Source organism: Gymnoscopelus microlampas (genome assembly GCF_963454915.1).
Source record: "Gymnoscopelus microlampas genome assembly, chromosome: 16".
NCBI classification, from domain to species: Eukaryota; Metazoa; Chordata; class Actinopteri; order Myctophiformes; family Myctophidae; genus Gymnoscopelus; species Gymnoscopelus microlampas.
In genome coordinates this window covers 28122089-28141144 of record NC_139953.1, presented here as the reverse complement: position 1 = coordinate 28141144, position 19056 = coordinate 28122089, and the positions used below count along the sequence as shown (strand labels likewise).

Here is a 19056-nt window from a genome sequence, read left to right as displayed (position 1 = left end):
TCAGAGTGTATGGAGATAAGATGTTAAGTCCACAAATGGAACAGCGAATAAGAAGCTCTCTCCTCCGAGGGAATGTGTTCCCCAATTGCAGTAGGTTCATCTACATTTTTTTTAATACCCAGTCAGTGATGTCACTTTATTTCTGTGCCACTGATTCCCGAGGGAACCCGCATGGCCCGCTTCCAAACCCAGTGTAATTTTCAAAATATGAATTGAGGTATAGGGTCTAGGCTACTTTGCTTTTGCTATACGGTACATCCTGCTGCTCCATCCAAAATCCATGATAAAACAAAGCATGTTATGTTCAAGCTTTGCGACACAAAGACTAGGAAAAACAAAACAAACAAACAAAAAAAACAAACAAGAGCGAGATGAACCCACCCATATCCAAATACAAGATAATTATGTTTGCTTAATTACCCTTTCATTTAAAAAGAGTGGTTAGTAGAACGCAGCAGCTGAGGTGGGTCGTTAATCTAAATCATGTTGATGTACAGCAGGTATTACAGAATTGAACATGTTTAACACACCTAAGAGGCTCATTAGAAGACCAAATCCCACTAAAATCAAAACTCAAGTTCAGTATCTAATCAGAATTATAACAGTGCACAATAGCTACAGTATAGTATGGTGAAATATGCACAATACATTTGCAGTCTGTACAGCACTGTGTGTTCACATTGTAAACAAAGCACAACTAAATATCAGTCGGATGCTTGACAAACACAAGGTACATAGGTGGCTATATTTGCCTTGCATAGCCCAGTGATCATTCTGTTATGGAACTGTTAAAACACTCATGAAATCGCCTCTGTAATGGTTTGGACAAACCCTCCCCACTGTCAACCCAACGGAAACGTCCCCAAGGTGGAGCCGAAGCAGAAATTTAATTGCTCCATTTCTATTGAGAATTTCAGCTAAGGAGACAATTAGAATTAATTGGATGTACAGTAGTAGAACCATTTTAGTCTCTTAAAATAAATTAAACATTTTACTTTTATTTTCTTTATATTAATTTGAGTTGAGGGGTATGTTGGGAAACGATTATCTACTACATCACTCTTCAAAGTGAACAGAGGTGGGGATAGTCAGTGGAATAATACTGATCTGAAGTTCAAAGGTTATTCAGTGTTAGAGTTAAATATTTGCCACAATTTCCACATATTTGTATATCCTGTCCTTGCCATCCAAAACATGAACTGCTGAGGCATACTTAAATGTACACGTCTTCTTCTTTTTTTCCTTTTTTTTAACCATTTGAACTACATTAATTCCCTCGATAACATGTACAGACACGTGCGCGTTGGATTAACAGCGAACAAACGTATGACAGTTTTTTTTCTTTTATGGTCACTCGTTAGGATGAGATTTAACACGGTGCCTCGTATTGACGGGGAAACAGATGGTCAATGTCCAATCAATGCAAATATTGATTGAACTAAAAACATAACAGTTAGCCATCATAATGAAGTAGAGAATGTCAGAGAACGTCTCTGAATGCAAAAAAAACTAAACACATGGACACAGCTAGACAGTCAGCAAAAAAAGAAAATAAAAGCCAATCCACAATCACAATGTGTATAAACTCAAAAAACATTTCTGTGGCTGGTTGAAAACACAACAGATATTGTTTTCCCATGTATTACGGAGCTCACACTCAGCTTTTCACTGTAAAGGTACTTTAAGACGCTATGCTTTGGTTTGCTACTACAGCAGAGTTGATACACAGTAAAATTCTTAGTGTTAATACAACCCAGAGAGTGCCCAAATGGAACCGCATGGTTCCATTTGTGCACTCTCTGGGCTGAATTAACACAATGGATTTTACTGTGTGGCATCCCTCATCCCTGCTGTGGATGGATTACTTTGGGGAAGAGTGCATGATGGGAACTGTGTGTTTTTCTACTGTATGTACGTTAAAGTTATCTATGCATTTCATTATGGTGAGTCAATCGTGGTTCAGGTCTGGTCCAGTGGGGACCCTCTGACTAATTCTCTTAGTTGCTGGGGTTAATGTTGGCTCACCTATATTTTCTCTTCTAGTTACCTGATGAGGGAGAAGCTAATGGCACTTTACACGTTAAAGTGTTCCAAAGGGACAATATTAGTTTCACTAAAATCCTAAGAGAAGCTGATTAATCAATCCTTGCATTATTTGAATCTTATGATAATGGCTACACAGCAAAATCCTGAGTGTCAGTTTCACACTGAGAGTGTAGGATTTAACTGTGTATTACCAGGACTTTATAGGTACTATAATTACCCATATCATATTTTGATTGCTTTCTTTGAATATGTTTGGCAATTGGTTTATACGTATATCTCTAGATATTAGACATTTTGCTCAAATATTCAGCTGTGAATGATGAAATAAACATATGTGTTAGATTACTCTGTGCACCTCAGTCAGTGTACACTGAAATTTACATGTACAGTGACAGAAACAAGTATTAGTACCTTCAATAAGGTTGAACAACAATGAATGTGTAAGACAAATAACAATAATGAGCCATATTCTATGTTCAGTAAATGATATCCATACTCAGGAAATATTATATTGTTCAATTGTAACTATTAATAAAAGTTTAAAATCAACGTGTACCTGTCTTATTCTCAAAAAGTGTCATATTATTCTCTTTACTCTTTATTATTGTTGCCACGTTACTTGTTGCACAGACTCTTTACCACGATATACTTAGTCCCCCAGGGCTCTATCCTTTCCCCCCTCTTTTTACCTCTACACAAAATCTACAAGCTCACAAACGTGACCCCTTGTGAGCTTGTAGATCGGCATTTTTTTTTGCCGAATGTTCGCCCCTCAGAATAGGGATGCTATTGGGTTCATGTTGTTAAACTGAAACATGTTTAACAACTGTAGAAAATTATCAACAGTTCGTAAAGTCTGGAAAGAACATGCTCAGGCAAACACCAGACAAAGCATGTCAACCAGCTGTTGATTTAGATGGGTTGTACTTGAGCCAGTTTGGATTGCACTGGCTGCAACATATTGGAACTTTACCAAAAGGGAAGTTGGACTGTGTCAAGCTGTGCAAATAAGAATAACATAAGTGACACAACTCTTTGGAGAATAAGACATTCAGAATCAACAAACCATTCAAATGGATAGTTGTTGATTTTTGAGTAGAATATAGCTAGGCTTTTCAGCCCTTTTAATCACCAATACTTCTCGAGGACACTGAATATGGTCTATAGGGGAAGAGAAATAGGTTCAGAGAGAGAGAGAGAGAGAGAGAGAGAGAGAGAGAGAGAGAGAGAGAGATCAAGAACTTGGGTGTTAGTTTCTAAGCAATAACCACTGACAAACACTACCAAACAGAGCTTGCTAGAACAATACCCATTATTGCCACGTTACTTATAAACCAGATGCTTAGTGCAAATGTTTTGTGAACTACGCTCATTAGCCAACCACTTTCCTGCTGTACGTAAGCACCAAGTTGAGTATAACAATTGAGTTGATGAAGCTACTACGAGGTAAATATGTTACGAGGAACTCGGGGATCTTAGTACACACCCATAACGGGCACAGCTTCTTTGAGGTTGATGACGAATATAAGAATATGTCTAACAATTCTTCCCCCCACCCAGTGCAATTTCACACAATATACAGTACACATATTATATATTGACCAGTTGAGGACTATTGCTTTAACAACTGAAATTAGAAAATATGAAAGAAGGAAATGAACACGTACATGGCCACAGAGCCACACAGTTCATCAGGACATTTACATTTAACACACTCCAATTTTGAGATCAAAGTAAGATAAACAAATTCACAGAAGCTTCAGGTGATATAGAACAATGGGTCTCTGGTTATAACAAGACCATGGTTGCCTGATTTCTGTACACAGCATGTCTATATACAATATCATGATCCCACATCAATCAGGCCAACATTTACTTCTCTTTTAAAACAAATGCATCATCGTCCCTTTCCTTTTCATGTTTGCCACCATTTAAAGGTGACCAAAAAAAAAAAAGAAGAAAAATCAGTCTCATCCTTTGCATGTTTTATCCTTTCACTGTCAGTTGGCGCACCAGTGTATTCTTTACAGGCCATCTGCAGCCTCGATCGGGTGATACAACTGTCTGTCAAACGTCTCGCCCAATCATCAAGCCTTGGCTTCCAACATCTCCAGGAATAGTTTGTGCATGGGGACTTTGCCCTGCATCTTGATGCTGTAGAAGTGCTGGACAGCCTTGGCGGCGGTCTGACGGAGCAAGGGTAGGGTCATGAGCAGCTTGCCTGCCCGCCGAGGGTCCTCTGGATGCTGGTTGCCCTCAAAGTCCTGCAGAGCCTCATGGAGAGAATCCTGGAGCCTTTGCACCGCCTCAATGTCTTCTATGTGCATGGAGTCTGATAAAAGGGAAGATAAAGGGACAGGGAAATAAGATAGAAGAAGGAAGAAGAAAGAAAGAAAGAAAGAAAGAAAGAAAGAAAGAAAGAAAGAAAGAAAGAAATTAGCCCGAGACACCACAACAATTCAACAATATTCGCTTCTCTACTGTTTTGTAGAACACAGTTTAGAGATTAAATAAATTCATATAGCTTTCATGCTTAAAATTAGATATGAAAATCATAACACCATTTCCTGGCGCTCTACACCGTGACAAAGAAGAGGCCTGTAGCTACAGAAGAAAAAAAAGGAAAGAAAAACAACAACTTGGTGTTTTGCAACGATATTGACTTGTTTGAAATTCTGCAGCATCTCTTCGCAAACATCCAATTTTGGAGAAAGGCTCTCTCTCTCGCTCGTGGTTAATGACTGGCCTTAAATAAATGCCTATGTATGGCCAAGACTCTAGGGAGAGAGTGGGGGAGAGAGAGTGTGGTGGTGGTGGTGGTGGCGGTGGTGGTGGTGGGGGGAGGGGGGTACTGTAGGCTGTATAAATATACAGTGGCACAGGGAAAAGATTCATTTCTTTCGGTATCATGGACCACATACATCCCCCTGCTAATGAATTCAGATGGCTGCATTACTAGGATATCGTTCAGCTGAACGATGGCGGCAGATGGCCTTAATTTCCATAAGAAAGAGCAGTTGGCCCCCTTATGTATAGGCTCTAAAATAAAACCAGTTGAGACTTATTAAAAAAACTGCTCTCCATGTATAAGTCTACAAGTTGGAGGGGGAAAAAAAGAAGAATATGTGCCTGCCCTCCAAAGGACAGGCTGAGTGAGAATGTCATAATGGACAAGATTCTTGGCTTCCTTTCAGCCAGTTCAATCAGGCAGTCTGTCAGCGAGCACAGCGAAGTCATTCCCTTTTAAGACTCTAAATTTGAATTCCTACATCGTTTTCCGCCTTCCACTAATTGCTACAGGTACAACCGGAAATACGCTGGCTGTTTTGACTCACCCAGTCACGAACATTCAGATTACAAAATGCTAAAACAGACTTGAGGTGGTTAACAGAATTAAATCAGCCGCACCGCCACCATTTGTCTCAAAAGTTGTGGAGCGAAGTATGGACGTGTAAATGAGCCAGAAAAAAGGAAAGTACAAGGCTAATTATGTTCCTAACTGACTGATTAAGTCTCTTTTACCAGTCGCCTTCTGTGTAAATTGCGTTTCTATCTTGGGAAATTAAGTAGGCTATGTGGACCGCACATGTGTTCCAGCAGCACTCTTCATTTGAAACCTTTGTGTTAATACTGATCAGATCCCCATTCGCCTGTGTGATGGGTGTGTGTGTGTGTGTGTGTGTGTGTGTGTGTGTGTGTGTGTGTGTGTGTGTGTGTGTGTGTGTGTGTGTGTGTGTGTGTGTGTGTGTGTGTGTGTGTGTGTGTGTGTGTGTGTGTGTGTGTGTGCATGAGAGAGAGAGAGAAAGAGAGAGAACAAGGGAATACGTTCTTGTGTGTGTGAGAGTGAATGTATATGCAAGGGACTGTGAACATTCTGATGTGTGTGTGTGTGTGTGTGTGTGTGTGTGTGTGTGTGTGTGTGTGTGTGTGTGTGTGTGTGTGTGTGTGTGTGTGTGTGTGTGTGTGTGTGTGTGTGTGTGTGTGTGTCTGTGTGTGTGTGTGTGTGTGTGTGTGTGTGTGAGAGAGAGAGAGTGAGAGACTGTGTGAGTGGGTTCTGTGGGTGTGTTAAGGAAGGTTAGGGGCGGAATGCAAAACTAACTTTGAAGAAACAATTTCCATGTAATCCGTCAGCAGCCTGGCGTCAATCCCGTCGATACTCCGCTAATTACAAAATCAATGGCCATGAATTTCCACAGCTGTCACACCCACAGGACCCCCGGAGCCCAGGCTCTGAGAGACACTGTTCAAACGAGCCGAAGCTGCCCTCTCGCCCTCCCTGAGCCCAACGCCCGGCTTGTCCCTTCCTCTCTCACACGTCTCCCTTACCTTTCCAAACACTTCTGTGTCTTTCTAGCCCCCCCCCCTGCCCAAAACTACACCCCCCCCAAACCCACATTTCTCCCCTCCCTTTCTCCTCCTATCCTCTCCCTGTCCCACTCACCCATGGAGAGTTTGTCATCTGAAGACTAAAGCACTGCACTCAGCATTTTTCTTTTTTTTTTCCAGTCAGGCAGGAGAAAAGACTCCTAACAGGCATTGATTAGTAAGGGGGAGGGAGGAGGCGGGATTGGGGGGGTAGGGGGGGTAGGGGGCCGGCCCTCATGAAAAGCAAACTGTCGATACGGGCGCAGCATCTTCACATCGGAACAAACGAGGCCCGTCGCTCCCCAACGCTCATTCCACTCCACTTAACACATTTTATTGACAGCCCCTGTTTTCCTAATGAAATGCTAAATATATCTCCCCCTGGCTGCGGCTGCGCTGGCAGCCACTGTTATGGAGATGGGAGAGAGAACGAGAGCGCAATGTGACAGTCACACACATACGCACAATCACACACCACACACACAAACACACATATGCACGCATGCATGCACGCGCATGCACACACACACACACACACACACACACACACACACACACACACACACACACACACGCACACACACACACACACACACACACACACACACACACACACACACACACATTAAAATATAGATACATAGGCCTTACACACACTTGCGTGCTCACACAGGGTGGGGGGGTGGGGTGGGGGTGTTTAATTAAATAGCCATGTTCCTGACCTTTCTGTCCCCTCTTATCGCCTAGCCGTCACCGTGATGCCCGTGATTGGCTCGGGAGATACACAATCAGTTGACATTTTTTTGTTTTATTTCTTTGTTTGTTTTAATTACATGTCAAGATTCCAGATTTATTAGAGATATGCCATAGAGATGTTCTTCCCTGTCAAGGTGCAGGGTGACTTCCCGCTTGGAGAATGAAATAAATGGCCAAATGATGAAAAATTATGAGAAATCCTTGTTTTGGTCACAGTAAATAAACATAAATCATTTTGGTGCATTTTTGGATGAACTATACTTACAAGTATTGGCTTTTTTAAAGGATTTATAAAAAAAAAAAAAGTATTTATTTATATATAAATGAATACAAGCTTCATTTCAGTTGTTCAAGTTCAACTGTCCTTACGAATGCTCAATTACCCCCTATATTTTGAGCGACTTTCATGGTCTGTTGGTGTGAGGTATTGTGTGGTATTGTTGCATGCACAGGCATGCATGCCTGTGTGTGCGCATGTGCTGTGTGGTGAACATAATATCATCAAACGATCTTACCTGAGTTGGCGAGGGCGATGGCTTTGAGTGTGACAAACTCCTCCTTCTCCATGCGGAGCTTCTTGTAGCGTCGGACCAGTGGCAGGATGGCGACGTGCAGGTCCAGCAGGCCGGACAGCCTGGCCTGTTCCTCATCCACCACGTAGTCCTCTGCGTACACCATTTCCTCGTCACAGGGCAGCGAGCGGAACACAATGCTCAGCACCAGGATTTCCATCCAGGCGCTCTGCAGTAGACTCATCTGATCTGCCAGCGAGAGAGTGGAAAAACCTGGGAAAAATAAAGTGGATAGACAGATATTTTACTCCATGTAACCACTTAGACCCTCTGTACTTAGTGAAACGGACTTGAGTTGGCACTGTAGTTGGTGCGCTCTTTTTGCCCACTAAATCGCTTTGCCGAAAATACCTGATCTACAAGTTTGTAGATCTTCTATTTTCGGCTCAAGTGGTTAACTGGGGATGAGCACTTGTATAATAGCACTTGTCCTTATGTACAGTATGATCCCCGTATGAATGTACCCTAAATGTTTGTGTGTGTGGCCCGGACAGCTGGCGTAGCGGTCCGGGAACCTAGGCTGCTAATGCCTGACAGCATGTCGCGGGTTCGAATCCCGATCCCAACGACCTTTGCTGTGTGTCACTCCCCATCTCTATCTCCCCATTTCCAGTCAGTCTACTCTATATCTATCAATAAAGGCGGAAAAAAATATCTTTGAATGTTTTTTATTGTGTGTCTGCGGCTTATCTCACAAACCACTAAACTAATCAGCATCAAATGTCTTGTGCTCGCTGCCTGCAGCCCAATGAAGTCAATCCCTGAATCCGTCAACGCAAACGTTTATGGGGTGAATTTATAATATCAGATGTACTGTCCCTCCGGGCTATGGCCAATCAGGAGCCATACTTGGAAGCCAGTATGCATGTCCCCAACTCCTTGAGCAAGGCTGACGTCATATTGATAATGTCATGAAGTTGTCAAAAAGCACACATAGTAAATTACAAAATATAAGACAGGTCTAATAATGGCATCTTTTGAGGCACTACACTTTTCTCTCTTCATTCTATTTATGTTATTATTTACCTGTTTATTGCAAGTTTCTCTGGATAAGAGCGTCTGCTAAATACCTAAATTGTAAATGGTAAATAGCATGGCTTCCCTGTGCAATCTGTAGAGATGGCTCATTCTGTCAAACGGGGTGGGGAGCTACAATCAGTACATCATAGCAATCATACAGTGCAAAGAAAAACACACCCACTAAGCCATGTTTGAAACAGGGGTCGACTAGCCCCTTACGGGTGACTTAAGGCGGTGGTTCTCAAACATTTTCATGTCAAGGACCCCCAAAATCATATATATTTGGCCTCGGACCCCCATCTCAAAATATGTTGTGCCAGGGACCTCCAGGTTAGAAGATTTGTGTTAAACAATGCAAAATTATTCAAAATGTTCCAAACATTGTTGAGATTCTTCAATTCATTTTTTAAATAGCAGATCTACAAGCTCATAGAACGGCACGAAGTGACGCGCTATGAGCTTGTAGATCTGCTATTTTTGAATTGCCAAAGTACAAAATATGGTTAAAGTGGTTGAAATGATGTATTCATTAATTTTGGATTCGCTCAAGGACCCCTGGGGGTCCCCGGACCCCACTTAGAGAACCAATGACTTAAGGCACTGGTTCTCAACATGGACCATTAGGGGTCTGTAACTCAGAGTTAAATTAACACTGAGATTTTTACAGTGTAGATTGGGTTTCCCAAATATATATAAAAAAACTAAAAAGTTCAATTTGTACACTCTCAGAGTTACAGACCAGTAAGGGACCATTTGGACCCCCTGGTCGGCTCCGAACCAGACGTTGAGAAACAGTGGCTTGAGGGAGTGACATAAATCAGCTGAGGGTTAAAGCCTTTGAAACATGACTCCAGGCTGCTTCAAGCTCTCCTTGTCAGTGCTCTCCTGCTATCCACATACACATGGGTTTCATGTTTTGGTTTTATCAGTTCAGGGGTTCTCAATCTTTTTCGTGCCAAGGACCCCCAAAATAATATGTATTTGGCCGCGGAACCCCATCTCAAAATATTTTGTTCCAGGGACCCCCAATGATTTGAGTTACAAATGTTCACTTTTAAAATATATATATTCAAACATGTGCACACAGTTTGATAGACCATGGACCCCCAGAGTAGATTGGGGTCCCTCTCTGGGATGTTTATTTAACTCTGGGAGTGTACATATCGATTCCATTATGTGTACACACTCAAGAGTTACAAACCCGTATAAGGGTCCATTTGGCCCCTGGTGGTCCTCTGACCCGACATTAAGAACCAGTGTGTTAATTTATGGGGAAATCATCATTTCATTACAGATTGGATTCATGAAGACATTTTGAGAAGAAAAAAAAAAACTAATCAGGGGGATATTTAAGAACGTTTTATTACCCGAATCCGCTGATATTAAAGTGAATTCCGCCCAATTTCAGCTAATGGTATACTAATATAATTACATTTCAAATTAGCAATATGATTTCTAATTTACATATTTTCAACCATGTACTGACAAAGAAACAAAACAAACTAGAAAAAGTGCTCCTCGGAGCACAGGTCTCCGCCAGGTCAGGTTGTTGTGGGCCGGAATTCACCAATCAGGATGGAATAGGAAAAATTGGACGGAACCATCTTGATCACTTGACTACAGAGATAATGTGTACCGATTTGCATGATGTTTGGACAACATTTGTAGGACTAATATAAACAAGTGAGACGCGCGAACGCTGGAAGCGAACGCAGCTCGAAAATATTGTGTATTTACGGACTGTGTGTGTGTGTGTGTGTGTGTGTGTGTGTGTGTGTGTGTGTGTGTGTGTGTGTGTGTGTGTGTGTGTGTGTGTTTTGACTGTAGCTGCACTCTGGCGCACTCTGTCGGCCGCACCCAGGCAGTGCACTGCACACAGACAGACACACACACAAGCCGAGCAGACTTTCATAGTAAGCTCCACTTGGGCGGAGACGCGCCTTCGGCGCGCCTCCTTCCGCGTTCGCAAAAAGAAAAGTGTTGCAAAAATTGGCCTCTTGGTGGCACTATAATAGGGCAATGTTAAAAGGGTGGCATTTGTTCCTCAACATAGTGCGAATGAGCGTGCAAAGTTTCACCGCAATCGGACACTGCGTTCATGATTTGCGGCATTTTGTTGAAAACGGGCCACTCCTGCAAACTTTAGATGTCAATCTTAGCCAATCAGGATGGAACATGAAAAATCAAACAGCTCCGTCTTGATCACATGACTAAAGAGATCATTTGTACCGATTTTGTGAAATTTTGATAAAATCTGAAGGCTTAATATCCAAAAATGTGTTTTACATAAGTCGGCCTCCTGGTGGCGCTATAAAAGGCAGATGTGTAAAATGCAAGGCAAAGGTTTTTCCTTGGCCTCTAGGGAGTGCACATACAAAGTTTTACACAGATCTTTGCAGTTATAGGTAAAAACACAAATCGGCCTGTTATAGCGCCACCATGAGGCTGATTTGAAAAATGTCAAGTGGCATTTCTTCCTCAGCCTAGTGGGAATGTGTGTGCAAAATGTCACAGAAATGACATGCTGTGTTCATGATTTGAGGCATTTTGTTCAAAACTGAGTACTCCTGCAAACTTTGGAAGCCAATTTTAGTCAATCAGGATGGAATATGAAAAATCTGAAAGTTCAGTTTTGTTTAATGACTATAGAGATACTGTGTACCGATTTGCAGGATTTTTGGACAAAATATGTAGGAGTACTGTCCAAAAATGTGTTTTGCACAAATCGGCCTCCTGGTGGCGCTATAAAAGGCCCATGTGAAAAATTTGGGGCAGAGGTTCTGCTCTGGCATCCAGGGAGTGCGTGTGCGCAGTTTCGCTGTGATCAAGCCAACGGTGCCTGAGATTAGCTGTTCACTGATACACGGACACACGGACGGACGGTAGGACGGACAGGGGGTAAAACATACTCTCGCCATGCCTTTCGGCCTGGCGGAGACAATGAAGGCGTTTGTTACGAAAATAACCAACAGGTGTCACTGGCCACCTCATACAGACATTATGAGGTGTTGACAGTAAACTCTGAAAAATGTAACTGTCTGTATATAAAAGCCATTTAAATGTCGAGATTCTTCTGCCTATAGTATTGTTGAATATTTCCCCAACTCCGGCAAACAATACCTTTATGGAGAGAGGTCATCCCGTCAATTCCACTCACCCTCACCCACGCCACGTCAAACAGACAGACAGCTGAAAGGACTTCAACCACCACAATGCCTTTCACCTCTCGATACTGAATAGAAAGGTGATTGGGGTATTGACCGGGACCTTGAAGGCACCAGTCGTTTCCCTTAACGCCTGATTTATAGTTAGTTGCACGCCGGTATCGCACACCAAAAATAGCTGATCTACAAGTTCACACCGCTTTGCTGCGCGGCACGTTCTGAGCTTGCAGATTGGCTATTTTCGGTGTGCGACACCCGTGCGCGACTAAGTATAAATCAGGCATTCAAATCTGAGGTTGCATGGACGGGACAGGGGCCTGGTAATAAGAGAGCCCCCCCAACGGCTGTTATCAAGCAAACGAAAGAAAACGAGAGGGAGTGAGTGAATGAGAGAGAGAGAGAGAGAGAAAAAGAGTGCTAGGGGTGTCATTGATTAGTAGATTGTAATCAGCCCACCAAATGCGAAAGGGGGGATCGATCTAAGCGTCAGATCTGACAAACAGACAGTTGATGGAGGACATCCGGTACATGTTTAGTAGGGGGATGGGAAAGCTATCGGGGCCACACGACAACACAGTACAGTATCACACATTGGAAATGCATATACATTTTATTCTGTGTCGCTATGCGAAGACATTTTGTGAGTGGTGAAATAAATGTAAATATCTGGAAACATTATGACCAAAGAAATGTTCAACAACTGTATCTGTCACAAACTTCAACCATCTTCTTTTGTTTTCCTTCATTCAATTTCCTAAAGTGATAGAGTGACTTCCTGGCAGTGGTGGAAATGAATTAAGTACATTTACTCAAGTACTGTACTTAAGTACAATTTTGAGGTATTTATATTATTATTATTTAACTTTTAAAATAATTAGATTGAATTATTATTCTACTACACTACAATTAACAATTCACTTACTAGTTACTTTGTAGATTTTGATTACAGGGCGTTTTACTTTTAACAGAGTATTTCTACATTGTGATTTTTATATTTATACTCAAGTAAAACGTGTGAGTACATCTTCCACCACTGCTCCCTAGCTCCCTGGGGGCTGCCTCAGGTACAGCGCCTGGAGGAGGCCGAGTTAAGTGTGAGTGTGGAGGGTGATTCTCCCTGATGAAATATCAATATTTCACCGCAGTGATTTCCTGCCGTTTGACCAAACATGACACAATATCGAGCAAACAGTGCAGAATGCCTATATCTCTGTCTCCGGTTCTCTTTTGCTTGAGGTGACAAAATAAAAGAAAAAAAAACTGGGAAAAAAAGGGAGCAGGAATCTTTCAGGTTTTCCTTTGCACCCAAAGGAAATTAAAGGAATTAGCAGAGCGTCTTTTCATGAGCTTGAGACACTGGATGTGGATGAACATGATTTCTGCAGCACATAAAGTGTGTATTGTACGGAATATGCAAATTATAGGAGATATGACATCAACGGTTAATGTAAACTGTGTTTTTTTTAATGATGGCAGTGATCATTTTAACCAATAAAGCCCTGTTTTATACTTCGACTAATAAAAATAAAGATAATTGATCTACAAGCTCACAACGTGACAAGATCTGCTATTTTCGAACATTTCTTTTGACTAGATTTAGAAATGTTTGGCGATGCCAGGGTGAATGTGGTTAAGCTGCAAACAGAGGAAAAAAACAAATAACAAATGGTCTCCAGAAAGGCAGCAGTATTAGCAGGTAAATAATTCGACCACTATTCAGCACAATGGAGTGACTGAGTGGTTGGCAGTGAAGCTTGAAGCTGTCATTGAGAGGCCCGGTCTAAAACAGACAGCAGTTCACTCTCTATTCATTTAATATCATTACAGGCCTCCTAAGAGCCCTAATGGGCCTAATAAAAAGACAGAGGTAATAATGAGACTAGAGGGCCTTGTACGAGAGGGAGGGGAGGGGGAGTGGGGAGAGCCTGGGGAGCCAGGGAACAAGGAAGAGAGTACATGAGAGCGATACAGAGGTAGAGTGAGGGTGTGTGTGTGTGTGTGTGTATGTGTGCGTGTGTGTGTGCGTGTGTGCGCGTGCGTGCGTGCGTGCGTGCGTGCGTGTGTGCGCGTGTGCGTGTGTGTGCTTGCGTGCGTGCTTGTGAGAGAGAGAATGAGTGACAGAAGCAAAGCAGGAGAGAAAGGAGAGAGGGAATCCAAGAGGAAGCGAGCCATGCGCAGAACATAAAACATCAGAGGGCGCTGATTGCCGCGGCCCAACATGTAGATGTGGGTGGTGTGCAGTGGTGGAGGTACTTTGATTTTACTTAAGTATCAATACCACAATGTAGAGAATACGCTCTGTTACAACTAAAAAGCCTGTATTCAAATTTTGACTTGTGTACACAAGTATTGGCAAAATATATTTAAAGTACCAAAAGTAAAAGTACTCATTATGTATTTTTTAAATGTGAAAAAATCTTTCCGAAGCTATATGATTGGTTAATGCATGTTTTGTATTAATAATCAAAATCTGCAAAGTAACTAGTAGCCTAACTAAAGTCTTCAAATAATTGTAGTGGAGTAAAAGTGCCTCTGAGATGTAGTGGAGTAGAGGTATAAAGTACAAAAAAAATTGACATACTCAAGTAAAGTGTTAGAACCTCAGAATTGTACAGTACTTGAGTAACTGCACTTAACTTAGTTACTTCCCACCACATGGGGAGTGCGTGTGTCCTCCATGGCGTGTGTGTTAGCAGCTGCACAAATTAGCAGCCACCTCTGACCCCCGTCCACAACCACGCCATCATTCTTCCCCCGTTTTCACGACAGCATGTCATCGCTGTCAGTGTCAGGCAGAAACCTTATATCTCCATAATATTTAAAGTTGTTAAGTCTGTCTGTGGCTTTTAGAAATATTGAACCAATTAAAAGTATTAATAAGAGCTTGTGACTGAATCATCACTACATTGGATCCATTGGAACACAGGTAAAAACAAAAATCCATTTCCTGAAAAGAAACAATTTTGGACATACAAGGTTTCCACTGACAGTCGACTATGTGTAAGTGTAGCATCTATTCAATGGCTGCCTAGCGTTGAGTTACAGCCTTCCACATGAACACGTTTGGTTCCATTTGTACACTCTTTGGAGTTAAATTTACACTAAGGATTTTACTGTGTGCTGTCCACACACAGTGTTTTGCTAAATTTATTCTGTACTTCACAATGCAATGTGCTGTGATCTTGTAAATTGCCTATTTTCGGCACGGGACACCGTTGTACAAGGTGTGTTCACACAGGAGGCTAAGATATTTTTAATGCGGCGCAAGTACATTATGAAGTCAAAGCGAAGATGAGAATTGGCCTCATCTTCGCTCAAGTTGAAATATTCCAACACGGCGAAGTTCGCTTTGCAACTGAAACAACATGAAAAATATCTTCTCTAAAAATCAGTCTTTCCCGTGACTGACAACGGCACTGCCACTTACTGTTGCCAATTTTTGTTCACATTGACAAATAGATTTTTACAGTACTAGTATAAATGAAAAGATGCGTTCAGCGGCGATCCCTTGTCAGTATTTATTCTATATTTAATACAACTGCACTTGCGCCGTGCAATCAAGAGTAGTGCATTAGAGTCAGTGCATTGTCATGCAATTTGCATTGTGTGTGCTAGGCTAAATGTCACGCATCCAGCTTTTTGCCACAACTATGTGTGGTGGAATAACAAAGAAACTGCAAAACAATACATACTGTATCTCTACTCCTGGTCTGTATGTTTGGGCGCTGAAGGACTTTTGCATTAATGGGGCGATCTGCGGTAATGGCTCTTATTACCCCATCGTTAAAGCCATTTGTGCGGTGGGTTATGAGTGTAATGGCAGGAGTGGACTGTTAAACTGCAGGGACCCCTTTTGTCTTAATCGTCTCTTGGTGACATTCTGACCCGGTGGCCGAGGGTAAAATGTCCCCAGAGTGTCACCAACCACATTTAATGTCTCTGTGCTCTCCTTTTCAGGTCTGGGTTTTGGATCTGATCAATGGTTACACAGAAATGTTCACGTAGAGTGTCCTCCCCCCACCTCCGTCTAATCCCTAGCATCCCTATTCTGGGTGGGGTGGGGTGGGGGGGGGGTATTTGCCGCAAGCTCACGACCCGGCCCAACACGACGCGTAGATCAGCTATTTTCAGCAAAGAGATTTGGTGTAGAGGGAAAAAAGACCGGAACAAGTACAGAGCCGCTAGTGCTTAAATCCCAAAACTGCAGTGTTTCTCAAACTCATCTCTACATCATTACGGGTAACACTGGATTTTTTTCCCCACCTGAGTGAGTGACAAGATCTAGATCTATGAATTGCAAACGGACAAAAAAAGAACGCCAGGTAACACACATCCTCATTCTTGAGAGCTTAGACTAAAAAGAGGTCACTGAGGGAAGTGAGCATTTGGGTCAGTGATGCTCCTTGTGTCCCAGAGTAAAGCCTGTTCCTTCCTTTGTAAACTGCACAGTGCTGAGCCAGCACTGCCTGCTTCCCCTGGGCACACATACAGCCTAATCTCCTAATCAGACTACACACCTCCCCTGTGGCACGGCAAAGTCAGTCCTCGGAGGCTACCAAGTCCACAGGTCTGAGATCAACGCATATGCACCCAACGCCACATTGCCTTAATTAAGATGTCAAAGGTAAATCTGACCACAGATCAGTGATTATGGGTGGCAACGCTGGGCAGGGGCGGAGACCGAAGAGCTCCTCAGCGGCCCAGGGTTCAAGCCAGCTGGGAAATAAGGAAATTATGGGAATTCCACAGGGTGAAAAAGCAAAGTCCAATAATGAAGCTCCTGTACTGTATGCTCTTAGCAATGATAAAGGCAATAATTTATTGCGAGGTATAGGACTGGAACACGCTTTCCAAAACCTCAAAATAGAATTCATTTTTTCATCAGCCTTTAAAAATGTACTTGTTTATACCTAAAGCCAGCATTTTTCAAAGCATGTACTACGCTGTGTGTAACACAAGTGCACCTTGCTGACTTAGATACATGTTATGCTTTTTTGGGTACAGATATACTTTCCTTCAGTCAGATCTAGCTTCTTTGCATGCAGCCCTTTGTTCGTTTGATGCATAATGCACAACAAGTATTTAAGCATTCGTCAACACGGACGGGAGAAATCCATAAGTATTTCCCTAAATAAATCAATTTTACCGCACAAACCCTACGTAGTCTCCTTAAGTAAGTAAGAGGATTGCCTTCTTTAAGTCTGGGTTTGAAATGGAATACATTGACATAGGGGCGGATCACCCCTCCTCCCACACACACACACACACACACACACACACACACACACACACACACACACACACACACACACACACACACACACACACACACACACACACACACACACACACACACACACACACACACACACACACACACACACACACACACACACACACACACCACCCAGTCAAATCAAAGGTTTCAGCTGCTCTTTATTGATTAGTTTTTAGAATATGGGACTGGCTTCTCCCTTAGGTGCAGATGAGTAGCAGATGTTAATTATCCTCTCTCTGTCTCTCTCTCTCTCTGTGTGTGTGTGTGTGTGTGTGTGTGTGTGTGTGTGTGTGTGTGTGTGTGTGTGTGTGTGTGTGTGTGTGTGTGTGTGTGTGTGTGTGTGTGTGTGTGTGTGTGTGTGTGTGTGTGTGTGTGTGTGAGAGAGAGAGAAAAGATGCAGATATAACTGTCTGAGAACTGCCTCAGTACGATCTTATATTGTACAATTTTGACAGAATTAATTGTAGAAATCATCTTACCGACTGTAGGCTATATAAACAATTCTTCTCTATTATATATTATATACTGTATGGTACAGTTTGTCTTAGAAGTACAGTATATATAGCCAAATAAATCCAAATTAATGTTTGATATTATCATTATTAATTATTATGATTAACTTTAACTTTAGTTGTTTATCACAATTTGTGTGAAAGAGTGGGTTAAAAAAAATGTTGTCCAAGCTTCCCACAAATTGCAGTCATATACATAATAATGAATAATTATTGAAACACAACAGTATCAAATACTGTTGTAAAATACACTCACAATATGTCACATTTTGAGCTGCAAATTCTTGGTGAAGATATTTGGTGTAAAGGGTAAAAGCCAAGGGCCAATAATAGACCCCTGGGGCCGGGGGACTCCAGTCAACAAAGTATATAGGGTTTAAGTGGTTAAACTTGGCTTGCATCGCCAGTCAGCCTGCGTCTTTGCACTGTACCTGGGCTATGTTTGTTATTATCTTTGTACTGTACCTGGGATATGTTTGTTATTATCTTTGTACTGTACCTGGGATATGTTTGGCCCAGCCGATGATGACTACCAGCTCCCGGTCGGCCAGGTCACACAGCGTGGTGAGAGCCTTGATGTCCCCGTCAGGCATGGTGGGATCGGGCATGGCGTAGATCTTCTCTGGTTCCACCACCAGTAGATGGGACACGATCTTAGTCACTGAGAGAGAGAGAGAGAGAGAGAGAGAGAGAGAGAGAGAGAGAGAACTTTTTAATTTCAAGGACCCCCATAACTCTCAGAGTTACGGTCTTGTAAGGGTCCATTTAGAACCTCCCCCCCTAAGGAACCCCGAGGGACCCAATCATCTCAAGTAAAAAATAACATACATGCACACAAAATCCTCAGTGTTCATTTAACTCAGAGAGTGTACAAGTGGAACCAAATGGACCCTTGGGCTGTACAGTGCAAAAAGGACTGAGCCTGAAATGAGAACAGACAATAGGATATTAAATGAGCATATTATTTCTGATTACACTATGGCAATTTACAAACCCCGGAAGACTAGCTGGTGTTCAAGTGCCGACTAATGGGTAACCTAATGAATAAACAAATTAATAATGTTTTTATGCATTCCCTGTGCTGTGTAAAAACACCATGTTTTGATATGAGAGGTTGTCAGACTAATGAAGTTAACTTGAGGGACTTACATGGTTTTTTGGCTGGTGGCGGAAGAGATAGACCCAGGTAACCCCCGTTCTCTGCGTCCAACCTCCGCTTGTACTTCTGTCTTCCTCCCCTCACCCGGTCGAGACGCACACCTGCATATCATCATGTCGTTAGCATAGGAAGAATCTCCACAACAACTAAATATTGTGTGCTAAAAGTCAGGTGCATATAAAAA

The 19056-nt window shown here is 42.3% G+C and overlaps 1 protein-coding gene across 1 annotated transcript in view; it reads right to left on the bottom strand.

The window, feature by feature from the left end:
* Positions 1-4133: 4133 nt before the first annotated feature.
* Positions 4134-19056, bottom strand: part of LOC311062651 (steroid hormone receptor ERR2-like) — a gene marked incomplete at its 3' end in the record, with an annotated part of 45669 nt that continues 30746 nt past the window's right edge. The window contains exons 4-7 of the mRNA XM_084081852.1: positions 18863-18973; positions 18213-18374; positions 7683-7952; positions 4134-4378 (exon numbers count right to left, since the gene is read on the bottom strand). Of these exons, the coding sequence (XP_083937978.1) occupies positions 4134-4378; positions 7683-7952; positions 18213-18374; positions 18863-18973 (788 nt within the window). The remainder of the gene's footprint in view (positions 4379-7682; positions 7953-18212; positions 18375-18862; positions 18974-19056) is intronic.